The following is a 27,104-nucleotide window of genomic DNA, read 5'->3' on the forward strand; positions in this document are numbered from 1 at the left end:
CTATGTTTTGGAAAATCTTTCGAAGACTACTTAGAAATGGTGAAAATTTTCAGCTAATCTCGGTCAGTCAATATGGTGCACCAACCGAATACTGAAATGAAGAAAAGTTTTAAATATAGGTCAGCTACAGACTTCTTTCTATTATCATTAGCTGTACAATACCGAGAAGGAAATATTTGTGAGCTGTACACAGCTGGTGCATGAATCAGTTTGTGTCGTTACGTGCTGCTAGCAGAAGCCATCATTTTCATTTCCGATGAGTGAAAACACGAAAAAAAAACGATCGAAACGTAATCATCTGACCGAAGCTCGTTCGTGACTGTTTCCCGCTAATTCCATGCACCGAGCATGAACAGAAAGATTTGTGCTTTCAGTAGGTTTCAGCAAGTCTTGTCAGATGTCCGAAGACTATATGTCAACACCGGGAGAGAAGGTGATTATTTGGATTCATCTCCATGGATTAATTTGTGCAGCTCCGTGTTCGTAACTAATTGCAACAAAAATCTCCCTTCCGGTGAATATATTCTATGGCAAACAAATTAACCCTTATCAGCGCTATCAAATCACTTAAAATAACTCAATTGGAACATCTTTTTCTTCACCAACTATTATTTTTATTTCCTTCCGAAGGGTCGAAATTAACATACACACACGAAAAACCGACTTAAAATCATCTGACTGATGCTCATTCCCGCTAATTACATGAATCAAGACACAAATCTTCAATAGTTTTTGATGATGGAAGTAAACTGATTTCATTCAGTGGCCAGCCCATTTGGCTACGAACGCAAACTGAACCAAGTGCAAAAACGGGTGTCGTATGTGAGTGCGGAATCATTCGTGTGTTACACTCGTACTGGCAACATACGCTCGTCACTGTATAGGAAGAAGCTAATAAAAAATCCTGCTTGGTTCGTGCCGGTCTCCAGTTTCCTGTCAGCCGAATCCATTGTTCGCTGAGAAAGGGTCACTACGCCGAGCGTGTCGGTGCCGGAGCACCCATCTACGTGGCAGCAGTGAATATCTTGCCATCGAACTATTCTCCGCCCAGCACAAGCTTGATATTCCGGAGAAAGTAAGGAAGCAGAAACTTTCAAAGTTTGCCGATAAATACATTATTTGGCAACCGATCTGCACAGGTGGCAAACGGAGCTTCGTGACTACCGGGACTATAAACGGGGAGATCTGTCTCAAGACGTGTCTACAGAAGCGTCTGCTTTCTCTGTTAAAGCAATACGTGATGCATTTTGATGTGGGACACTCTTTACTACCACATTTTCAAAAAAATTCTTTACGATTATTTCGATTTGAAATTTCATGTAAAAAGCATTGTATTTTTAACTGCAAATGGTACGAATTATAATAATATGTTAAATATTAAATTAGCTGCGGAATTTGCGTTTCGACTTCGTCTCATCGTTTTTCCAATCCGGCGCTAACTTAATCCAGTCTCTAAGATAGGGTCGGATCTTTTTTCTCAATTAAGTAGAAATATAGCATAATATTAAATTCTTATTTTTAGCTTCTTCATGATCGAAATACACTAAAATAGTCCTTTTCGTTTCAAAAACGATAAACATTTGATGGAGAAACGCGAATAACTTATTAAAAAAAACAAAGTTTCACCAATTAATTGTTTCTGTTGAAACAAAATTCCAAATATGATGAAAACTATCACATTTTGGAAGACTTTTGTGCAGAACATTTTGATTTGAAATAGCTTTTAGCATCATATTTTATGATAAAATTATAGGTTTGTATATCAATTTATGTGAAATTAGAAAACGTGTTTAAAGATATTGTTAAAAAACTTTTTAATGATAGTTTCTCCAAAAGGTGATTACATTTAAAATGTTTTCTTTTCCTTTTGGTTTCTGTGGACACATAATAAAAAATTTAAAAAAATTGGTTTTATTGTTATTTAATTTTTATACAAAAATTTGTGTATCTGTGAAAACTGTCAACTTTTATTCAGTGTTTTTGTGTAAAAGCGTTTATTCTCTGCAACTTTTTCCTGAACAAAATACGGTTTTCGAACAATTTATTTTGAAAGTAATATGTGCAAAAGCTTTTACGCCCTTCCAAAAAATGTTCTAGAGCCAAAATATTCTACTTGCCAGAGGAAATCTTGGAGATTCACAAACCGAACACATTTGCAAAGCTTTGTTCGAATCGTCGATGCTAATTTTTATTGGTCGGCCTCCTTCTCATGGATTTCCTTAAAGTTTGGCAGAAGTTTTTATTTAAAATACCAAAAAGATGCCTAATTTGATGTATTTATGATATATAGCGTACACCTTAGCGAAATCATTACAAATTAACTAACCTAGTTAATCAGCTGCTGTTTGGGATATTTAATTTTCTTACGATTTAAACGTGATGTGGAACAAATGGAGAAAATTAGATATTATTACGTCATTTATGTCATTTATTGTAATGAATCTGTGATATCGTATCGGCAAACAACATATATCACCAGAAAAACATTTTTTGTGAATACAGATGGTCGAAATATAATATATAGTTAGAATATGAGGAGCCATTGAAAACTCGAACCAGCATAGTACGAAAAAGAAATATTGAGTAGTATTATTTAGCGGCTAATAAAGCGAACAATACCAATGTACCCAACACCTAGTATTTCTAAATTTGGTGTGTCAGTATCGAAGCTCCAGACCAGCTATTGTCCTGTACGCCAATAGTCAGCGGCTTACATAATCTTTATTTCAAATATAATTTAACTTGAATATTACACCCAGGTTTTTTTAGCGGGGGATACGTACCGCGCAAAAAACCACATTAATTGGAAAATCCGCGTAAAAAAACCGCGTTAATTGGAAAATCCGCGTAAAAACGCGTTCATTCGAAAATCCGCGTAAAAAAACTCAGCAAAAGACTTAGAATATTTTTGGAAATTTTTTTTAGCGAATTAACAATTCAATTAACACGGTTTGTGAAAAAAATATTCTAAGTCCTTTTGAATGCAAAAGACTTAGAAGATTTTCGGAAAGATGGAAGAGACTGGTCTTTTTTTTTTTTTTTTGTTTTACAATGATGAAGACCTTTATGTCCTAGCCCAGTACACGTGCTAACGGTAGGGTCCAATCTACCACACGGGGTGCACTGGGGGCGTGTCGGACTCAAATGGTGACCAGCCATTAATACCGACTAAACTCCATTGGGCTCCGCCATCATTCCTCCCAGGAACTACCTCTCGGTATTACTTCTGGGGGGATGGCTGTACTGAATGTACTCATTCACTCTCACTCGCGCGATCATACATCCTGTATGAGGCTTACTTGGGTGCTCTCTCAATCACACTTTGATTCACTCTCAAACACTCCCACATGAGGCTGACTTTTGTGCTCACCTTTTACGTTCCATGCGAGGCTGACTTGTGTGCTCACCTTACTCATTCCTTGCTAGGCTTACTTTTGTGCTCGCCCTACCCATCCATGTGAGGCTGACTTGGGTGCTCACCCTATCACCTGATTCACTCTCAATCGTGCCACTCTATTGTACCTTTGTCACTCCCTCTGGCATCCCATGTGGGACATTTTTCTTAGGCCCCACTTCTGACATACCATGCGAGGCTGACTTTTGTGCTCACCTTTTTCATTCCTTGCTAGGCTGACTTTTGTGCTAGCCTCTACCAACCTGTGAGGCTGACTTTTATGCTCACCCTTAACATGCAGTGTGAGACTGACTTGGATGCTCACCCTTTCACTCCTCTGCCACGCCATGAGGCATCGATAGCTTAGTTCCAACATACTACGCTACGACCCTCCCGTCTTGGCATGAGGCAGTCCACTTATACGCCTATACACTCACTCTTCTGTCTTGCTTCGGGGTGGCTGGGTTTACCCCTTACGCGGTTGCCATTCGCTGCGCCAACCTACCTCGGCATGAACAGACCATTCACTCTCTTATTTTGCGCTTGGCCTTTTTCGCTCCAACTAACCAATCACTAGTTAGCCGTGCCCGCCGTCTGTTGCTCGGTTCGCCAGATTACCTGTAGCCTACTGGCAATCTGGATGGTAGCAGCCGAGACTGCGTTCCACTTCTCCACCGTTTGACACATCCGCTGAATAAGGGTATCCGGGGTTGTGTCCCAGCCACAGACGTCAAGCATTGCTCTTCTTTCGACGTCGAACCGATGACATACGAACAGTATGTGCTCGGCAGTTTCATCTACACCTGGGCAGACTGGGACCTCCGCGTGTCCGAACCTGTGGAGGTACTGACGGAAACAGCCATGGCCTGACAGGAATTGTGTCAGGTGGAAGTGAACTTCCCCATGGGGTCTTCCCACCCAGCTCGATATGCTAGGTATCAGCCGGTGGGTCCACCTACCTTTCGAGGAGTTGTCCCACTCACGCTGCCATCTGGCGACCGAGGTCACCCTGGTGCGCTCGCGGGCTCCCCTATTTCCACGTAGCTCAAAGCACTCCTCATCTTCCCGAATGACCAGCCCGACTGGCATCATGCTCGCTATCACGCAGGATGCATCGTGTGATACCGTGCGGTAGGCAGATATCACTCTGAGGCACATCACGCGGTAGGTGCTCTCCAGTTTCTGTAGGTAACTGGTTACCCTCAGTGCTCTTGACCATGACGGGCCGCCGTACCTGAGGATAGATACGGCAACGCCTGCCAGTAACCTACGTCTACTGGCGCACACCTTTGAGCTGTTGGACATCATTCTCGATAGTGCCGCAACAGCAGTCGACGCTCTCTTGCACGTATAGTCGACATGGCTGCCGAAGGTCAGCTTGTCGTCTATAATGACTCCGAGAGACTTCAGACTTCGCTGTGAAGTGATCGCGACTTCTCCCACATGGATAACTGCATGTTGTGCCGACTTGCGGTTGTTGACGATAACTACCTCCGTCTTATGATGAGCGAGCTCCAGGCCTCTCGCGCTCATCCATTCCTCCACCGTGCTAATCGCGTGTTCTGCGGTTAGTTCTACCTCAGGAATTGACTCCCCGTAGACCTCCAAGGTTACGTCGTCGGCAAAGCCGACGATCTTGACCCCAGGAGGGAACTTCAGTCTCAGAACCCCGTCATACATGAGGTTCCATAGCACCGGGCCTAGGATCGAGCCCTGCGGGACTCCGGCGGTAATCGGAACCCTTTTCTGACCGGCATCGGTCTCGTATAGCAGTACGCGGTTTTGGAAGTAACTTTCCAGGATCCGGTACAGACCCACCGGTAGGCTAAGCCGGTGTAACGAGAGCGCGATGGCATCCCAGCTTGCGCTGTTGAATGCATTCTTCACGTCAAGTGTCACTAACGCGCAGTATCGAATACCTCGCCTTTTTCGTTGGATCGCTATCTCGGCAGTATTTATCACTGAGTTGAGAGCGTCCACTGTGGACTTACCCTTCCGAAAGCCAAACTGGTTGCTTGACAGACCGTCCGTACCTTCCGCGTACGGGGTGAGCCTGTTGAGGATGATCCTCTCAAGCAGTTTGCCAGTCGTGTCTATCAGACAGATTGGTCTGTACGCCGATGGGTCGCCTGGCGGCTTCCCGGGCTTCGGCAACAGCACCAGTTTCTGCCTTTTCCATCTATCGGGGAAACGGCACTCGTCAAGGCATCTCTGCATAGCTAGCCTGAACATGTTCGGGTTCGCTATGATCGCTGCCTTGAGAGCGTTGTTCGGGACTCCATCCGGCCCTGGAGCTTTGTTCATTGCTAGGGATTTAGCCACTGCGAGTAGTTCTTCGTTCGTCACTGGAGCCACCATTTCGACCGTGCCCGCACTGTCTCGTAGTGCAGGTGGCCAGGGGCTTGTGGCTCGAGACGGGAAGAGTACTTCGATAATCGTTGCCAACCGGTCCGGAGACCGTTCTGGGGGTGAGGAGCTCCCTTTGGTCTTGGCCATCACAATCCGGTAGGCGTCACCCCACGGATTTGCGTTGGCACTCTCACACAGGTTGTCGAAACACGCTCTCTTGCTGCTTTTAATAGCCTTGTTAAGGGCTAATTTCGCAGCTCGAAACACTTCACGGCGGTTCTCTCTTGCATCCTCGGTGCGAGCTCTTTGCATCCTACGTCTAGCTCTGAGACAGGCTGACCGTAGAGCTGCAATCTCGGCGCTCCACCAGTATACCGGGCATCTACCGTTTCTTGGCAGTGTTTTTCTCGGCATAGTGGCGTCGCACGCGCGTGATAGAACAGCTACCAGCGCATCCCCGCTTAGACTGTCGGTGTTGGCCTCCAGTCCCAGGGCCGCGGTGAAAGCTTCGCTGTCGAAGTGATTGGACTTCCACCCGCTTACCTGACAGGGATCTCCCGCCCTCGGATGCTGCACACCATAGTTGATCTTAAAGCGGATTGCTAAATGATCGCTATGGGTGTAGCCTTCGTCTACCCTCCATTCCATGCCTGGAGCCAGACTCGGGCTGGCAAAGGTCAAATCAATCCACGCCTCCACTCCGTTTCTACGGAATGTACTAGCGGAGCCATCATTAGCTAGCACAGTATCGAGTTTCGCAAACGCTTCCATTAGCGCTTGACCCCTGCTATTTGTACAGCGACTGCCCCACTCCACTGCCCAAGCGTTGAAGTCTCCCGCTATTACTACCGGTTTCCGGCCCACGAGGTCCGACGAGAGCCTGTCGATCATCTGGTAGAACTGTTCTATTGGCCACCTTGGTGGGGCGTAGCAGCTGCAATAGAACACACCATTGATCTTGGCAATCGCCACACCCTCGGCGGAGGGGTGTATTACCTCTTGAACCGGGAACCTTCCCGTTGTACAGATTGCCACCATTCCAGACCCGTCCGACACCCAATTGCCGTTGCCGGCAGGGATGCTGTACGGGTCTGATAGGAGGGCGACATCTGTCCTCGACTCCGAGACCGACTGCCACAGCAGCTGCTGGGCTGCTGCACAATGGTTAAGATTTAGCTGTGTGACTCTCACGGCTTCTTCTTATTTAACTCGCCGAAGGGACACGAAGGTCCGCCCATAGCATGTTTATGGGCTTGCTTCTTAGCGGTGCAGATAAGGCACTTATATGCCTTACTGCACCCCCGCTCTTTATGCCCCTCCTCGCCGCATCGACGACATAGCTTGCTCCTGTCTAGGCCTTTGCATTCGTAAGCTTTATGGCCGGATTCTAGGCACCGATAGCACCTGTCCACTGAAGGCGGCTGGGGTATACTAATAGGGCATACCGACCAGCCGATCTTCAGCTTCCCTTTCTCGGTTACCTTTTTGGCATCCGCATTGAGTAGCCTGAGGTAGGCTACTTGGGTGCCAGAGGGTCCGTCCCTCAATCGCACAGAGGCCCGCTCGATTGTGACGCCGCAGTGCTCCTTGACGGCTGCGACGACGTCTTCTGCGGTCGCGAACTCGTCCAAGTGCTTGCACTGGAGAGTTGTTTCCGCACCTAGCGACCTAATTTGGGCGCCCTCGCCAAGGACCTCTTGAGCCAAGGCCTTATATATTGCACTTGATTGTGCGCCTCGCTTCAGCACCAGGAGCATCTCTCCCGTGTTGGTGCGTCTTACGCTACGCACATCCTGCCCAAGGGCCGAGAGGCTTTCGGCCGCCTTCATCGATTTAAGGACATCGGCGTATTTGTCCTTGTCGGTTTTTAACCACAAGGCTTCGCCTCTGTCCTTGGCCTTCCTCGCAGGCCGCGGTACCTCCGGTTTCGGTGCCGGCTTTTTCTTGGTAACCAGCGTCCAGGGGTTTGAGCCCCCCTGCCCCGGTTGTGCCGGGTTGCTGGTACCATCGCTCTCCACAGCGAGGTCACTCTCGCCCTCGCTTACCTCACCCAGGCGGCGTTTGACCTTGACGGTTGCACGCCGAGTGGTGTCGGTTTTGGCACCCTCTCCTGGCGACTTCCTAGGGCGCTTCGCATTCGATGCCGTCTTGCGATTGCCCTTTCCTTTTCCCTTCGAGGGGAACTCGGTCGCCGCTCCGATCGACGTGGCTGCTCCGTAGAAGGTAAAGGCCACTGTCTGTGAACCTCTATTAACCTTCTCTCTTTCCTCCCTATTGGAGGCCACTGTCTGGGTTTCTCTGTCGGGCCTCTCCCGACATTCCACCCTCTCAACATATGCCTGCTGTTCCTGTCTTGCGACACGAACAGCTTTCCGGAGCTCCAGAAGGCTCAACTTCAACTCCTTGGCTATGTTCTGCTTTGCGCTAGCGAAGTCGATTATAGCATCGAGTTGCTTCGCTACTTTGCGCATCGCAGCTATTGGCCCCTCCGATGCATTGGTAGGGGTATTGCCTACCGCTGCTGGGGGGTCACTGGTGCTTTCGGGTGCAGCACTCATCGCTCCACTACTCTCCCCACGGGGGGGAGACCTCGCCAAACCACCTCTTGCGAAGGGGTTTGGCACCTCCGTCTGTTTATTTTTATTTTTGTTTGCCTCCATGTATAGTCCCACGAGTAGCGCGAGAAATATATGTCCGCCACGCCAGAGCTCCGCATTAGCGTGGTAAGGGACGCTTACTGTGGGGGTTGCCCAGGTACCCCACAGGCTCCGTTAACGATCGAGCATCTTTTTCACCCCCTCGATCACTCATCCCTCGGCACGGGTCGCTTCACGCCTTGGAATTGGGGTTATGCCCTACCTTGCTTTACGTGGTGATCTCGGCCCGGTTCATCACAACCATCCTCCTTTACCAGGGCTTTGGACCTGTAGCTCTGGATCTCAATAGTTCCATGTACGTATGTTATTACAGACATGCTACTATTGGGATCCGTCATTCGCTAGCGGAGTTAAGAGACTGGTCTAGAAGACTCCTTATGGCCCACACCCCAACAATATGGGTATTTTTGGAATGGTCTTGAAGAGTAGGTGCCAGAAATTAATCTTTGACGCCATTTTGAAATCAAAGCTGGTGACTTCCGGTTTAGCGAAATTCGCTATAACTCAATCAATATGGATATTTTTGGAATGATCTTGAGGAGCAGGTGTCAGAAATTGATTTTTGGCGTCATTTTTAAATTAAAGATGGCGACTTCCGGTTTGGCGAAATTCGTTATAACTCAATCAATATGGATATTTTCGGAATGGTCTTGACGAGTAGGTGTCAGAAATTGATTTTCAACGCCATTTTGAAATCAAAGTTGACGACTTCCGGTTTAGCAAAACTCGCTATAACTCAATCAATATGGATATTTTTGCAATGGTCTTGAAGAGTAGGTACCAGAAATTGATTTTTGACGCCATTTTAAAATCAAAGATGGCAACTTCCGGTTTAGCGAAATTCGCTGTAACCCAATCAATATTGGTATTTTCGGAATGGTCTTGACGAGTAGGTGCCGCAAATAAATAAATCTGCACCTTCCCGCAAGGTTTTCCATGAAAATTGATTTTTGGCGCCTCTCTCTAAGCCGGAAGTCGCCATTTGGGATTTGAAAATGGCGACTTCCGGCTTAGAGAGAATCTCTACAACTCAATCAACATGAGTATTTTGGGAATGGTTTTGACGAGTAGCAGACAAACGGTTGGCGTCATTTTGAAATTCTAGAAGGCGACGTCCGGTTTACCGAAATTCCCGCATGAAAAATCTGGGCAATCATCCAAATCACCCTCAAATATAAGATCTAATCATAAACCAGCGAAATGCAAAATATTTTTATGTGTTCATCCAGGAAAGTGCGATGGGAATGGAAGAGCGAGAAGAAAGAGACGTATGTGGTGTGAGTTGGGGGTTTGAATTTATTCAAATTAAACATATTACTTAAATTTAAGTAAATTCAACTGTTTAATTAAAACTATTGGTACTACAACTTCCAAAAATACCAATATTGATTAAGTTATAGCGAATTTCTCGAAATCGGAAATCGCCATCTTTAAAAATGGCGTCAAAAATCAATTTTTGGAACCTACTCGTTAAGATCATTTCAAAAATAATCATATTGACTGGGTTATAGTGAATGTGGCTTACCCGGAAGTCGCCGTCCTGGAATTCAAAATGGCGTCAAACATCGATCTTTGTCTCCTACTCGTCAAGACCATTCCGAAAATACCCATATTGATTGGGTTATAGCGAATTTCGCTAAACCGGAAGTCGCCACCTTGGATTTCAAAATGGCGCCAAACATAAATTTCTGGTACCTACTCTTCAAGACCATTCCGACAATACCCATATTGCATGGGTTGTAGGGAATTTCGCCAAACCGGTTGTTGCCATCTTGGATTTCAAAATGGCGTCAAACATACATTTCTAGCACCTACTTGTCAATACCATTTCGAAAATACCCATATTAATTGGGTTATAGCAAATTTCGCTAAACCGGAAGTCGCCATTTTTGATTTCAAAATGGCGTCAAAATTCAATTTCTGGAATCTACTCTTCAAGACCATTCCGAAAATATCCATATTGTTGGGGTGCGGGCCATAAGGAATCTTCCAGACCCGTCTCTTCCATCTTTCCGAAAATCTTCTAAGCCTTTTGCATTCAATTGCGAAATCCGCGCAAATTCAAAACTGCCAAAAGTTCTTTGGATTTAAAAGGACTTAGACATTTTTTTCAGAAAAATGTCTAAGTCTTTTGCATTCAAAAGGACTTAGAATATTTTTGCAAAAAACGCGTTAATTGGAAAATCCGCGTAAAAAAACAGCGTTAATTGGAAAATCCGCGTAAAAAAACGTAAGTTATACGATTTTTTCCTTTTTTTGAATATGAGCAGTTATTTACAAGTTTCACGTTTGTTCTTTCCTTCTTATATGTATAACCAAAAAGTTCATTATACAATTTGCTTATATTTTATACACAACCATGATGCGCTGATTAGTAAGATCGACTGACAAGAGCCAAAATGTATCCGAAGGCGATAGTAGTAGTGTAAATTATTCTTAGGTCTCTTTAACATTGAATCATGGCCCAACTAACAAATAAAAACCCAGTTTCAAATGTCCAATCGATATTTCATGACAGGACTATACCATTTCAATAAATTTTGTGAATGATTTTTTAACGATTTTTTTTATATTTTTAGTATATACCTTTTCTAAGTAGGCTGTTATTGTGCTTTCTTATTTATTGCTTCTTAAATTTGAATATATCTCTTTTTCTTTCTTCCTTATCGATAGTATCTGTCCTGCAAAACTGAAATATTGGTACCATTTTTTATCATTTTAGATCCATGCTTTGGGTCAATTTAAAACATCGAATCACCCTTTATACTATTTTTCTGCCATTTAAATCACTAAAGATATGACCAACTACAAATAAAATAAGACCCAGCCTTGACATACTGTGGTGCAGTATTATGGAAAATAGTACGATTCGTACAATTAATTCTATTGAATTCTTTCATTCAACTCTATTCCATCAATCCGTGTCATGATGCTGCCCAAATATTGTAGCCTATTTCACAACGGTTAACCTTTTGAAACTATTGACTGAATCAATTTAGGCCGAATTGATATTCTATCCAGATCAATCCGGAAAACCATTAGTTGATTACGGAAAAGCTAACAGTTGAATTCAATTTATTTTCCGATCCGCTCGACTTAAAGTTGCAGCTATATTTGCATTGATTGTCTACATAGAATGCTCAATGCACTCGGTATGCGGTATTGGCACTGGCAGCACCTACTAAATATAGGGCAATGCACCAATTTTCACAATGTTTCTATGGGTACTCTACGGATTCGAGCCTGAGTATAGTATGGCGAAAATAGGAACTCTCAATTCGATTTGTTATCTCTTTTAACCAAACACGAGTTTAACATCACACTGTTTCTTAGCGACGACGAAATATTAATATTGATGGATGCGCAATCTCTCGACTGTAGGCCGAAATATTGTATAAAACTGCATAATCACCCTAACTACCCGTTCCACGAATGCTGTTTCCGTGCTACTCGAAAACCAACACAATTTCCGAATATCGAACAAAATAAAGGTTACAGTAGATAACTGAGTAGTATTGGCTCAAGTAAACCAGCATTCTATTCCCGAGCAAAAAGTCAGAAATTCTGTGCACGGAGGCCAAGATATATAATAAAATATATTATTCCAAGTGGGGTTTAAAAAACCAACTATGTGTATTTCAACTGGGTTATGTAAAAAAGGTTCGTACCAACAGTAATAGATCCCACAGATAGAATTTCTCGTTTTGACTAGCAAAACCTATTTAATCACTAGAATTGTGTCTTCCTGTATTGATGCTAATAATATCCTTCTGTACCCCACAAACAATGATTGGACAACAAATTTTAGGATTATTATAATTTTTACATCGTTAGATATAGAACTCTTCTATTAAATTTACAAAAGTATTTCATTGTACAATTAATGTCGATTTTTTATTGACATTTTCTGTAGAAAAGTTAAAATCTGTTTGTTTTTGTGGTTATGTTATATAACACATTAAAATGGACTGTAAATTATTGTAAAATTACTGTACTGTTACAATAAAGGTTATGGTCTTTTTACTGTATATTTCAATGAGGGTTTAGCTTTTACACTCCTTACCCGAACCGGCTTAGTCGGCCCATATAGTCTATAAACTTTTGATCCCACCCGAGTGTACCCAACTGTAAGAAAAACATTGCTGTTATCACTGGCCTAGAGCACCCAACCGAGTGAACTATATACCAATTCACTATCCATACCTACACTGAATAACCAATGAAGTTTGAAATTGATATGAATTTTCCCACCTTATTCATTGATTCTCTTGCAGCTACACGTGACACCAAATCAAGCCTCCAGTACACCATCGCTAGCCCAAAGCCTTAGTCCAACGTCACCGAAAGCACCGCCAAGTCCCATACTAGCTACGTTAACCGTAGCCGGCCACCATCACAACCATGGGAAATCATCCATGCGAGTCTCGTTCAAAGATCGCATCAAGAGTATGCATCGGCCAGAGACGAAAGTAGAATCCCGAACCGTAGCCATACCCGAGGCAATGGATGTTAAACAGCATCTGCTGGCGAGTGGTTCGGCAAAACCGGTCAGGGTGTCAGCAGCGCAAACTCTAAAAGATAAAATTCGATCCTTCGGACACATGCAGCGAGCCGAAGATCAGCTGAAACCGTGGTCCAAACTTAAACTAGCAACCGTGGTGAGCGTTGGTGGAAGTTACTCAAGTTTGAACAATAGTCTGAATGAAGATTCGCCTATCCTCGAGCAGACCAAGAAAGCAGGCCGCTTGAAGACATCGATACCGGCTGATTTGAACTTGAACTCGCTGGCGTACACCATCCCTCCTCCAATCTTGTCCGCTCCTCCAACGACTACTACCAGCGGATCAATGTTCCAACCACCGAGCAGTGTGTTCAGCCGAAGTACGACCATCGAAAAGGTCTGCGTCAGTGATAGTGAAGTGACGAACAAGAAACAACCTCCACCTCCTCCGGTTCGTGTTCGAATGAAACCCAAACCGCTCAAGCTCACCAAAGAACCTAGAAGCTATAAAAGTTACGTGTCCATCGATGACCTCTCACCAGAATACAGCGGCCTTCCGTTTGTCAAACGCCTCAAAATACTAAACGAACGCCAGAAGCTGGCCGAACTGGAGTCGGCAATGCAAACCCGTAGCCTTAGTCTAGACTGTACCGATTCCAACAGTAGTAATGCTGGGTACGAACCCCTCGATCAACTGTCCCGCAGCAAAAGCGAAGGCTCCGGCATAGCAACATCCCGCTCGAAACCCGCTGAAGCGGACTCCTTCTGTGAAAACCATCCTCTGAGTCCGGAATCGAACGAAACGCCCGAAAGGCGAAAACTGAAAAGCATACTGAAAAGACTCTCCGAAGACAAACTTGCCCTTGATCAACGGCAGAGCATTCAGAATCGAGACATTCGGAGGCTGATGCGTGCCCAAACGGTGGAAGGGTACGTTGCTAGACATAGCAAGTTTGCAAAGAGCGTTACCTTCGATAGAAACACACTCTCTAGCCCCCCAAGCAGTGCTAATTTATGTGAATCTATTGAAGAACGCACTCTTTTTCCCATTCCTAGCGCACAAAGTTCCACCACTACAGTGACCCCCGGGACCCTGTCGACTAGCGACGAAAGTTCAGCGGCAACCGTGACGGAAAATGTTCAGTTCATTCCGCAGGATCTGATCCCATCGCACCAGCCAACGGCACTGGGGGACACCGCGGGCAATGAGCAGGATCTGCAGGCACTGGTCATCAGCAACAACGGGTATTACGATCCGGACGACCAACGGTATCACACCAACGGGGACCGTCAGCTGTCGATGGATGATTCACCATCGAAGGGGTCGCTGTCTGCTTTCAACCAACAGCGAAAGATTATCAAAGGTATGTTAACTGAACACTGCACACTAAGGGGCGCTTTCAAACGCTTTGCTCCCATGAATCATTCACAAATCTGTTTATTTATAAACATATACACTCATCGCTTGTAGACTTGTTCAGTCTTTTTGGTAGTAGTTCTATTACACTGTTCTATTGGCACTGGCCAGAATCGTTCGTATGTTACGTTCTTTCTATTCGCAGGTATGATGCTATGAATCGTCCAATTGTTGCTAACGCACAGGAAAGTTCTTCGGTTGATAAATTGTCGCTGACTTTGTGCTTAGCTACCTCTAGAAACTAACTAACTTGTGGTTGGAACAAATGTCTTTTGTAAATACTCTCATTTCACTCATTTCGTAGCATAAACCAGATCATTTCAACAAATTTTTCTTATTATTCAGTCCAGAGACAGCTCTGTATGGCTACCAATTTGTTAACATTAACCTCTTATTGATCGTATAAACATAAGTCGGTTTTGCATGCCTTGGATACATACTGCGTAAATACAAAAATGTTTAAAACGCAAACAAAAAAAGTTCCATTTACTCCCAATACAAGCAATTAATAAATAGATTGAAACCCGTATAAAGAGCGATTAGTATACCCCCCCCCCCCCCCCCCGCCGCCAATCCAGTAGCTATCACAACTTAATTGTGGCGAATAATCTACATCTAATAAATAGATTAGAGTGACAAGAAAAAATGACCCCTATCGGCCCACCCTTGAGTCGATTGCTAGTGCCATCAGGAGTACTTTCACTAAATTTGAAGCAAATCGGACAAGTCTAGCAACCGGACCAGTGTTGGCCAGGCACGTAGCCTTCCGTTTAGTGAATACTCAAGAACTGGTTCAAACATCCTAACGTGAAAATGTTGGAGAAGATATTATAAAGAAGCCTTTGCGATAAAATTGATTGCTACAATCATAATCAACAGATTATTACTTATGCAATTCAATTTATTCCATAAAACTTAGCGGTTTGCGAATCTAGTCATGGGAGCCTATGGTATTTTCATGTTAGCAAGAATTGCGTACGTATATAGTAGTATAAGACAAAATGTTTAGGGGAGGTTCTCATTTAAAATTTGCAAAAATTCGACTTTTTCCATTTTTGGAAAGGTATAAGTGCCTCCTATATTGTGTTAAACGACGCATCAAAAAATTCCTACAGGCCATTGTTCGAAGCGGCGTACTGGCCGCAATGGAACGCTCTCGGCTCGATACGCGCTCATCAGGTAGAAGAGTAGTGTACAGGTCTGGGGAACGTATTTCACGGCTTGATCTGTAGAAGCATCGCAGATTGTGTGAGTTTTCAAACAACCACAGAAAACGGTGAAAAACGAAAAATGTTGGTCAAAATAGTTAAAATAACATTTTAGTCGGCCATATTGGAATCGCCATTTTCATTTTTTTTTTAATTTTAATACATATTAAGGTTAGGTTCAAATTCTTGTTTATAAACCACAAATTCTTCTTTTGACGATTTTGGATGATATACCACTTATTTTTAGGAGGGGTCCGCCATATTGGACCAGCCATTTTGAACTATGAAAAACTGACTTCAGATGCGTGATCAGCGATATCCAAAACACATAATTCTATGTAGTATTGACATTCTACCACGAATAATTGAAAGTGTGCTCAAAACTTTAAACGTGTTTATCTCAAAACATCATTTTTCGAAACAGCGTACAATTTCATTTGAAAACGGTTAAATTTAAAGTCTTCATCTTTTGACCTCTCGAAAGAAAACCTTTATAATTGGAGGAATGACCCATAAAATCTACAAATTCTTCGTATTCACCATTTCTAGTATACCCTTAAAGTGGAAAAAGGTCTTAGGTCTTCTTAGGTCATTTCTCCAATAAATTTAATTTACTTAAGAGCATCATAATAAGTTTGGTGTTCTAGATCGAACCTGTAGCAGCAGTGCAGTTTTGGTATTCCACGCGCACCTAACCTTAGACAGCATGTCGCCACGGGCGCCATTTTGTTTTTTCGTCTTGAAAAAAATTGTAAATGAAGACGAAAATATAAGTGAATCGTAATACTATTTCCTTCTATGATTTTGAATCCTAAAACTATTCCTTCTATAATTTTCCATTGGCTTCCAATTTTTTCTGACTTTTTGGTCAGTTGAATGAAAACCTCCCCTTAAAGTAAGCTACGTGATTCAGTCGTCTCTTTTGGTCGGATGCCGATCACATATAGATTTATTAGTCACGTCAATATGTATCAATTTTTGCTTCCATCATTCGCTCCTAGATAATTTTATCATGAGGAACCTAATGTGGCTATCAGTAGCAACATTTTAGTCGCTTTACATGATTGTATATATACACACATGCGAAATGTATTATGAAACAGCAGGGACGCCAAAACGTAATTAATTTAAATCCAACGGTGCTCATATCCAAGTAATCAAAAGCTGCGTCCGGTACCCTCGAATAAACTGCCAGCATGATGCTAATATCACAGATGGCTTGTGATCCAGAAGTTGAAACAAGGAAGAAGATCTGAACAAAAACACCATCACATCATTAAAGATGCTAATAACGGCTTCGAGAGTGATTTAAAGCCCATGTTTCTCCCAGATGAAAGATCTTCACGCAAAATAGCGGGTTGCGTGTGCGTGATCTGTCGGACACCCACTTAACATTTTTTGTTTTATGTTTTATACATTATAAAAATATATGATAGATTCAAGGCTTCGTGAAGCTACGCTTTGAGCCGTGTTATGAGTGGATAAGTCAACGATACTTTTCAAAGATTTCACTTTGCGAAACATCGCTACACCCAAAACTCGGCCGTAATACCTTTACGGTAATAAGAAAAAATTGCTCTAATAGCAAGACATTTCATGCTAAAACGGACCCAACAAAAATTCCCCAAACAGCAATACCAACACATTCAAACCTTCTTTGCGTCGCACTCGTGTTTCATCAATTGTTATTCAATAAATATTAACGCGTCGGATTGTCTGGAAGTGTGTAGCACTTCGCTTGTCATTGTATTGCGCTTCAAGCGGAGTAAACACAATGGGGATAAAGACGAGGTTTGATTTTTCTACACGACACATTCCGTATTTGAAGATCGGCTCACACTCGGCTAGCTTCAAAGCACAGTCAGAAAAAAACGACTCAGAATAGTGGTGGGGTACTTCGGCCGGTGTTGAATTGAAATTTCTTTTCTATCACGGACGTTAACAGTATACTTGGCTTTAAAAATGTCCAAAATTACTATTAGGGGCTATGAGACATTAAAATTTGCAGGTTGTCGGTAGATTGTGTTCTTTTATGCACTAATCGAATTAGAATCATCTGATTAAAATACTTTTAATAATTTGGTGTTCATACTATATAGAATTAAACCGTTTATTTCTAATTGCGGTTGTGCACTGTTAGTATTGTAGTCTAGGGGCAGATCACTTGTGAAGCATTTTTAAAAATCAACGAAATGAAATACAGTTCTATCCATCATAATAGAAATTCATCATTTATTTTGCGTTGCGTGTAATGCATCAAAACCCTATAAAATATTAGCCCTATACTCAACAAAACGTCGAACAAAGTGGATCAGAGAAGAACGTTTGTTAAAACAAATTTTTTTGTGAGGGAGTGTAAAGTTGATGCATTTTTGCTGATTTCATCCAAATTTGTTATACATCCCTAGAGTGATCTGCCCCTAGATTGGAGTAATAAAAAATTCATGAACGCGATCAAGATTTATCGAATATGTATCACGTGAGTTCACTGAGCAGATTAGTTTCATTTATGGTTTGGTACAGTCGTGATTCGCTGGTTGGGCCACATCCTTGTCCAACTAACGAATTTCGCGAAGCATAACTCGTTTTATGTACTACAATCCTTCTGAACATACTGTTCAGCTAAATCTAACCATTATTTCACAAAAATGTTTACTTCGCGGAAATCGAGTACTGAGACACAACCACGCCGATTTTAAGGAAAAATGGTCATCGCGCCGATTGCCGTTTTTGTGCTGCGCCGTCGATCCCGCGCCGATTCCATATTTAACCTAAATGTGTATTAAGTGAATAAATTTTGGTATACTTTTGGTGTGATTCTTTCCATTCCCAATCTTCAGACAGGATATTGTACGCCATATACTAAACGGTGCTTTCGAGCCGCACGGCTATTCCGCAAGCAATTCAACTGTCGGTCGCCATGTTTACGAGCGGTTTGCTTATGTGAATTTATATACTGTTCCGCTGTTAAAAGACTGGACAAGCGCAAAGTTCTTATATAGAAAGGTCCTAGCATGCGTCAAAACGAAAACTGCCTCTGTGCTTGTGTGTTGGACAGTTTCTAAAAGGGTGAATGGTAGCGTCTACGTCATCTATACCACGTTCTATAGGCTGTCTCTGTTCACTACCACTAATAGTTTTGACGGATGCTAGGAACATGTTTAGAGAGACTTTGGGACAAGCGAATATTTGCCGAATAGGTCGGTGAGAGGTATTAAGAACTTTAGCAATAATTACTTGCAATATCGTATACTTTTTCTGATCATTTCTTGCTTTACTAATCAATCAACCGATATTGTAACGAACTAGCCTAGAAAAATATTTTTCTGACTTCCTACTCGCAGAGTCATCCGGAACGCAGCAATCAAAAATTAGTTTATGGAAACCGCAATACTTTCGAATTCTCAGTAGTTAAAGACAGAAGTTACTCAGTACAAGAAAATATTTGGCTAATGCGGAGTTAGATAGAATATTGAACGAATGATAATGTCACTTTTTCATGGTTAGATAGAATTAAAACTTAATGAACCGAAATATAAGCCAGCACAATTGTTTCTTCAAAATCTGTGTAAATCTGTGTAATATTTAAATAAATATACGTTGCAAATTACCATCGCGCGCATGAATCACCATTCTATCCAAATTTTCAAGCAAGCAAGGCCTGTATAGCGATTGCTCAGCTTCTACTGGTCGATCGTTGTGTTATCCACTACTGGCTTTTCAAAACGACAGTGTTATTTTTAACATACGTCGAAAACTTGATTTGGATGTTATTTCTCAGTGATGTAATCCATCTATTTGACAAGAAATGCTATTTAATCTTTCTATGCTAAGACAACTCGTAATGCGATTTCAAACCCGTACCGTACGACTTTTAACTATTAACCTTGGTCAGGCGATTCAGAGTGTAAAGCGTTGGTCTTATAAGCCACTCATCGTATGTTCGAGCCCCTGCCAGGAAAGATTCTTAAAAGTCAGTAGCCTCCCAATGATAGCCACAGCCACTTCTAAAACCTGGCTGCAAAGTCTGCCGAAACGAAACTTGGGACGGAAAACTAGTGCTAGACATACTCATATCGGCATGATGGAAAGTTTTCTGCCAGTTTTAGTCTAAGATAGATATTATTTATATGTCAACAGTTTTTTCGGCATTTAATTAGCAAGGGACTGGAAGGTGAAGTATATTTTTCAATATTTAGAGCCATCGTACTCAAGGGAGAGCAAGGTGTTGAAAGGAGAAAGTTTAGAAAAGCGTGGAAGGATCATATATGCAAGCTTAGAGCTCACCGGCGACTTAACCCTTTGTCTGCTACCGTAGTGGTCAAGGTCTTTTGGCATTAGAAATGCGAATCACCTGAGTCTACGGCATGTCCGAACAAGCGCAAAGTAACTTGTTACTTCATGCTGTCGGTTCCGACAGCATGAAGTAACAAGTTACTTTGCGCTTGTTCGGACATGCCGTAGACTCAGGTGATTCGCATTTCTAATGCCAAAAAACCTTGACCACTACGGTAGCAGACAAAGGGTTAAGTCGCCGGTGAGCTCTAAGCTTGCATATATGATCCTTCCACGCTTTTCTAAACTTTCTCCTTTCAACACCTTGCTCTCCCTTGAGTACTATGGCTCTAAATATTGAAAAATATACTTCACCTTCCAGTCCCTTGCTAATTAAATGCCGAAAAAACTGTTGACAAATTAACTCAATAGGTCGTTAACAAAAATGGTTAACAAAAAAATGGTAAAAAATATTATTTATATCTCGTCGAATTATTGAAGTTACAAATAACCCTTTCGCTCGAAATGGATCACTAATCAACAATATCATTTTTAGGAACGCTTGAAGATGTCTTCATAACCCGTCGCTTAAGACCAATCATAAAACCAAGTTTACAAAACAGCAATAAATCCCCTTAATGCGGAAGTGGTCCAATATGTAATTTTTAGAGGAAATTTATCAAGAAACAGTCTCGAAAAAATGATCTGATACTTGTGGAAAAAATATAAACCCACCAAAAACTAAATGAACTAAATCTTTGACGTATATGCAAGCATGACACAGTTTAAAAAACAGTAATTCTTGAAATGTCGAACCATAACCGTATTCCGGTTAATTTTACATGATATATTTTACATACGCAATGACATAAAATTACACTTATTGCCATACAGAGCAAACGCTATATATGGAGTAAAATTACATGATTTACTAAATTTAGCGTCATGTAAAATTAAAACTTTTTTCTAGTGAATGTAGGGTTTCCAAACTATTTTTTCTTGAAACACGAAAAGCCTTTTTTCATTAAGATAGGTGCTTCCATCGCAGTGCTAGAAGCTGCTCAATTTTTACCTTCTAATACTCGATATAATTCTCCTAGAATCTTTACAATAATCCAATTGCATGGAAAACGTAGCCAAAGACAGTGTAGTTTGATAAGTTTTACCAGTTTTTAATAATATTGCCACATAACAAAGATATGAAAAATTCATTTTCCGTCTTCAAAGTAAACTATCCCTGGTAGCACTGCTCCATCGGAATCCAATCAGACTAATTGGAATAACTTCAGTTCTAGAGCTGATCCCTGTAAATGTTAATACTCAAATGAAAGGCAATAGTCACAGGTATTAGTTACCCTTGCTTGTTTTTGTGAGCAAATCTTGCCCAAATCAAAAGTTGAAGATGTTTAAAAACCTTGTTGTCCGCAAACAACATGAGCATAAAGGGGTTAATAAAGTATATTTAAAGAGAATGGACCAAAACTTTTGTGTGTTATAAAGTATCATTTCAATAACATTCTGTATTGTTTCCATGCAAAAATATCCACAAGCGACTCGATGATGAAGCTTTTTGTAGAACGTCTCTGGAAAAAAAACATGATTTGCGGTGCTACCTGCCATTCAAAAACTACTTAACCAATTTATTTCAAATTTTGCATACACATTCAAAGTGAAAAATACTTAACCTCTATGTTGAGTTTTGGAGGTAATTGTTCAATTGAGGGTGCTTTTTACTTATTTGAAACAAAAATTGCTATCTTTCACGAAAAATTCCGCCATTTTATGAGTACACTCAAGTTTTTTTTTACGCGGTTTTTTTTTGCGCGGTATTTTTTTACGCGGTTTTTTTTTACGCGGATTTTGAAATTTACGCGGTTTTTATTTACGCGGATTTTGAAATTTACGCGGTTTTCATTTACGCGGATTTTGAAATTTACGCGGTTTTCATTTACGCGGTTTTTGAAATTTACGCGGTTTTCATTTACGCGGATTTTGGAATTTACGCGGTATCCATCAATGAGGTTCCCTTTATCGCGGATTCTTAAATTTAAGTGGTCTTCATTTACGCGGATTTTGAAATTTACGCGGTTTTCATTTACGCGGATTTTGAAATTTACGCGGTTTTCATTTACGCGGATTTTGAAATTTACGCGGTTTTCATTTACGCGGATTTTGAAATTTACGCGGTTTTCATTTACGCGGATTTTGAAATTTACGCGGTTTTTATTTACGCGGTTTTCATTTACGCGGCTCGTATACCCCGCGTAAAAAAAACCTGAGTGTACAAATGGCCGGTGTTAAGTCAGACCGGACTAAGTCGCAAAACATCAAAAAATGAGATAATGATAGCACTTGATAAAGAATTTCTTCAGCTACATTCGACTTTTGCCAGATTTGAAATATGTAACAATAAGCAAGAAATATGGCGAAAATTAATTTCCAATTATAATGTAAAGGGTGCTGCGATTCAAACTTTAAACTCGTTTTTCTCGAAATCAACAAATTGTCACTTAGTCCGGTCTAACCTAACACCGACCAAATTATCTGAAAAACTCAACGTAGAGGTTAGGTATTTTTCACATAGAATGTTTATCCATAATTTGAAATAAATCGGTTAAGTAGTTTTTGAATGGCAGGTAACACCGCAAATCGTTTTTTCCAGAGACGATCTACAAAAAAAAAATCATCACCGAGTCGCTTGTGGATATTTTTGCATAAAAAAATACAGAATGTTATTGAAATGATACATTATTATGGTCAATTCGCTTTACACAAAGTTGTAAAAAAATCACAAAAAAGTGATTTGTTTACTAGCTGCAACCAGTGGCGGATCCAGGGGGAGGGTCATGGGGGTCAGGACCCCTCCCGAAATTTTTTAACTTGTTGAGAAATTTTGAAATAGTTTCTATTTTAAATTTGTTCTAAACTCAAAATAGTTCCAAACCGGATTCGGCCACCAAAACTGTTTTTATTTAGATGATATTATTACGTATTACGTATTGTGCAATGAACATTTTAAAATCGAAATTTCGGACCCCATCCGAAATTTTTTTCTGGATCCGCCCCTGGTTGCAACCCTTACCCCCTTAAACTAATTACATTTCAGACTAGACATTATTTTCGTATTTTTTCGAATTCCTCGTCAAGTTGAAGGCACTGTTAAAAATACGCTGAGGTTCGGTAACAGCTCTCTGGTGACCATAGTTGGTCCCATGAACGGATCTCGCAAAAGAGAATGATTGCGTAGAGCTCGGACGCGAGCTTGAAGATCCAGGCTTCCGAGGATTGTAGGGCAATCCATCCCTGGTAGCCAGTAAATCCGAGACGAACAGGACTCGAGAGTAGACCCTCCGGATGCCTACAGCGGCGAGCTGTATTAGCTGACAACGGTTTTTGTATGTCGCTGTCGCTGAAATCTGTTTTGCCAAGGAAGATGTCAGAGTGTAAAGCGCGTGAAGCGACGTTGGATGACTTTGATTCTGTCAACGCCCTCCTAGTACTACGGATTCCAATCAGCAGAACAATATTCTCGAGCTCACGCTATCTTGATGCCTTATCCATGTTGTATGAAGTATGTGGGTTGAACGTTAACGCCGAATTCATGATGACGCCGAGATCCTTGACGTGAAGGTGTCTTGGAATGCTCGAGTTGTTACTAAAGCTCTCCAGTTTACTCTGAAGAAACCCGGCATCGGTTTTAGCCGGTATTTGTCGAATAAATTTCATGTCGTCGGTGAAGGAAAGGCGGGGTCCTTGGAATTTGATATTGGGGTCATTAAAGTAGAGGAGGAATATCACTGGACCGAGATGGCTTCCTTCTAGGATACCGGATGTAGCGAAGAATGGTGCAGATAGACAGTCCTTAATGCTGATTTGGAGTTGCCTTCCATCGAGGTAGGAACGAAACCAGCACAGGAGTTGTCCATGAATATCATGATTGATTTTGTCGAAGGCCGTAGATAAATCCATGTAAATAGCATCGGTTTGCAATCCGTCAGCGAATCCATCGAGTGCATATGTTGTGAACGAGAGCAGTTTTGTCGTTGTCGATCGTTTAGGCATAAAACCGTGTTGGTCGTCTGCAATGTAGTGTTTGCAGTGAAAGAAAAGAGGGTCTAAAACAACCAGCTCGAATATTTTTGATACTGCACTTAAACACGAGATTCCCCGCTAATTGTCAATGTTTGATTTGTTTCTTTTTTTGTGAACTGGAAACATGTGCGCTGCTTTCCAGCAGGAAGGGAATATTCCAGTAGTGAGTGATAGCACGAAGACTCGCCGAAGTGGTTCAAGAAGCCCGATGATGCACTTTTTGGCAAAAATCGAGGGAACGCCATCTGGGTCCGGGGAACTAGATGCTTTCAGCTTGGAATTTGCTGCAAGAATGGCAGCATTATCGACACAAATTCGGTTGAAGGTTCGTCCTAGAGAAGGGATTAGATTTGCAGCGGCAGCGACTTGTTGAGGGGAAGCCTTTCCTTTTTTTCGCCGGAAAAAAAGCTTGAAAATTTGTCGGAGAACAAATCCTTAGTATCGGTGCCTAAAACTCCATTTAATGACATACAAGATGGTAACCCGGATTCCTTTCGCTGCTCGTTCATATATTTCCAAAACGACTTGGGCTTGGATTTCAATTGACGTTCGACGTTTCGCTGGTATCTAAAAAAGGCACATCTGCTTTGCTGTTTGTATTCGTGGTTGAGTTGAAAGTAGTAGTTTCATAATGCAAGTGTCTTATGCTTCGAGAATTTTTTTAAATGCAGCTCGTTTGGCAGTTTTTAATCGTCTAAGCACTGTTGATTGCCAGGGAGGGTGTTGATTTATGCTGACTGTTCGTTTTGGCACATGACGGTCGATTAGGTAGTTAAGAATATTAGAAAACGTCATCGCTGCTTCGTTCGCGTCATCATTGTTAATATTTTCGTCCCAGTTTATATCCAACAGCGTGCTAACGATGCTGTCATAGTCAGCGTTTTTAAAATCGTAGACGATAGAGCTTGAGACGTCTTCAAAATTCACTCCTAGGTTACCAGCGAGTACAAGATGTAATGGGGGATGATGGCGCACATGCTGGACTAAAGGTGTCTGAGCGGCGCAGCAGTACGGAGCGTAGTTCAGGGCACTTACAAAGCAGAGGTCCAATGTACGTCCATTCTCGTTGATGATATTATTAATTTGCCGAAGAGTTGCGCTACTGTAGTTGTCCAAGATACAACTGGCATTATTAATAAGCGCAGACTTTTCGATATCCAATCGTAGAAATCCATGACTTGCCTGGCACCACGTCAGGCCAGGTAAGTTGAAGTCGTCCAGTATAACAATATCGTCAGACGGGGCAGCGATCGAGGTGATGAAAGAAACGGAGGAAATATGTACATCGATCAGGCTGTAATCACGAATTCGGTCAGGTGGAAAATACACGACACACAGGAAGAGATTGCGATCGGTAAGTTACACTGATACCCACACTTGCTCGGAGCTCGCCCACCGCTCATCGTTGATCACTCGGGCTTTTATACCATAGCGAACGGCAATGAGTACACCACCACCTGATGTCTTGTGGCTGTTGAGGGCATTGCGATCACAACGGAAGACATCAAATGTTGAATCAAACACCTGGCGAGACAGAGTACGGTTGTCGAGTCACGTCTCGGTTAAGGCGATGACGTCATAACAGCAGCCCGTGGTCGCGAGCAAATAGCTGTCCGTTGATGAATTTAAGCCACCAACATTCTGGTAGTAAATCTCGATGTTATTGGATGACGGATCAGGTTTTACAGAGAGCGAATAAACTGCGTCGCGCCCCAGAATGGGACGATCATCGTCGGCGAGAGAAATGGTTGACCTCTGGTCACAAGATGTTAGAGCAAAAGGCAAATTGCTGGAAGCGAAGAAGACATCAGCGCTTGAAGTGTTCGGATCAGATGTATACTTGCCATTTGTGGCGGGTTGGAAGACCCTTTCACCCATCCCACACACAGGACCGGGACGACTGACGATCGCTGGCTGCTCGACTGTGGCAGGGGGATCGAGAGCTTCCATAGTGCCAACTGCGGTGCGTCCCAGTATGCGTTGAACCCCGATGGTGCGAGGCGGTGAGCAGGAACGGGGCGCTAGTAACTTACGGCGAGAGTCGGATGATGAACTAAAAGCGTGAATCGGTTCAACCATTGTATCGATACAATTTGTACTTGCCAAGAAAGGCGGCTTGGAAGACCCCTTCTCCACCCACACATACAGGACCGGGACGACTGCTGAACGCTGACTGCAAGGGCTCGACTGTAGCGGGGGGATCGAGGGCTTGCATTGTACCAACTACGTTGCGTCCTAGTATGCGATCAGCATCGCCACTCCTTCACAATGGCGGTGTAGCTTGGTATAGTGGCATTGCCAATCGTTGTGGAGTCCTGTGTAGGGTTGATGGGCCGGGTTGCATTAGCGGAATACATGGGGCTTCTGAGGGCGGAGGAAAATCAGTCGGCGGGCACCAAATATTCTGTGTACGGCTATCCTCAAATTCGCTGAACAATATGCCTTGCGGCCATGTGTCAGGGTTAAGAGCTGCTTCACGGTACTTTGGGTGAACTCCAACTTTGAAGGATATGAAGTTCAGAGTACTGACGTCTATGCCTTTTTTAACAAGCGGAATAACCTTTAGCTCCTCGTTGCAGTTTAGTCCTTCTTTGGGCATTTTTTCGACAGTCTCCTTGCTAACGCTGGGATGAAAACGGGAAAGATACAACCAGAGCAACGGAGTGGGAGGTGGAACCGCGAGAATGTTGCTATTATCGACCAGCTTTCGACCGCCGACAAGAATACTGCTCGGATCAGGGCCATCCTCGCGACGACGTTTCTGAGTTGGTCGAGAGGTACCGGAATTTGGCCGGACTGGTGTGGCTGTTGAAACCTTTCTGTCGAGGGGCGAAATTTGCTGGTTATTTTTTGATAACTCTGCCTTTAGTTCAGCACAGACGTCATCCGTTTTCCCAGCGATAGCAGCGTAACACATCCAAACGAGGAAACGGTGTCGCGGAAGCAAGCAAACTTCATCAACTTGACACATTCGTTGCACATCCAAAATAAATTTGGGTGATCGGCAATTTTTTTTCAAGAACGGCTTGTTGAGTTGTTTCCCGCACTGCATATGCACCACATTTTTGCAAAATCCCATGCATTCGATAAAGTCGTCGTCCGACTTTTCGTTTTCGTCTCACAGTGCGCCAAGTTGTAATGTGGGAAATACTTTCCTCTACCCGGGGGCAGATGGCGAAGCGAGCGCGTGAATTTTTCGTGGGTAATTACA

The 27,104-nt window shown here is 42.6% G+C and overlaps 1 protein-coding gene across 11 annotated transcripts in view; it reads left to right on the plus strand.

Moving 5' to 3' along the window:
* Positions 1–27,104, plus strand: part of LOC131684641 (uncharacterized) — a 579,369-nt gene that overhangs the window by 529,077 nt on the left and 23,188 nt on the right. For 10 of the 11 annotated variants that reach the window (XM_058967666.1, XM_058967670.1, XM_058967675.1 and 7 more), the window contains one exon: positions 12,675–14,265. In XM_058967666.1, the coding sequence (XP_058823649.1) occupies positions 12,675–14,265 (1,591 nt within the window). The remainder of the gene's footprint in view (positions 1–12,674; positions 14,266–27,104) is intronic. The other variant, XM_058967671.1, reaches the window with a different exon arrangement.

This window comes from Topomyia yanbarensis, chromosome 2 (genome assembly GCF_030247195.1).
Source record: "Topomyia yanbarensis strain Yona2022 chromosome 2, ASM3024719v1, whole genome shotgun sequence".
In the NCBI taxonomy this organism is placed as follows: domain Eukaryota; kingdom Metazoa; phylum Arthropoda; class Insecta; order Diptera; family Culicidae; genus Topomyia; species Topomyia yanbarensis.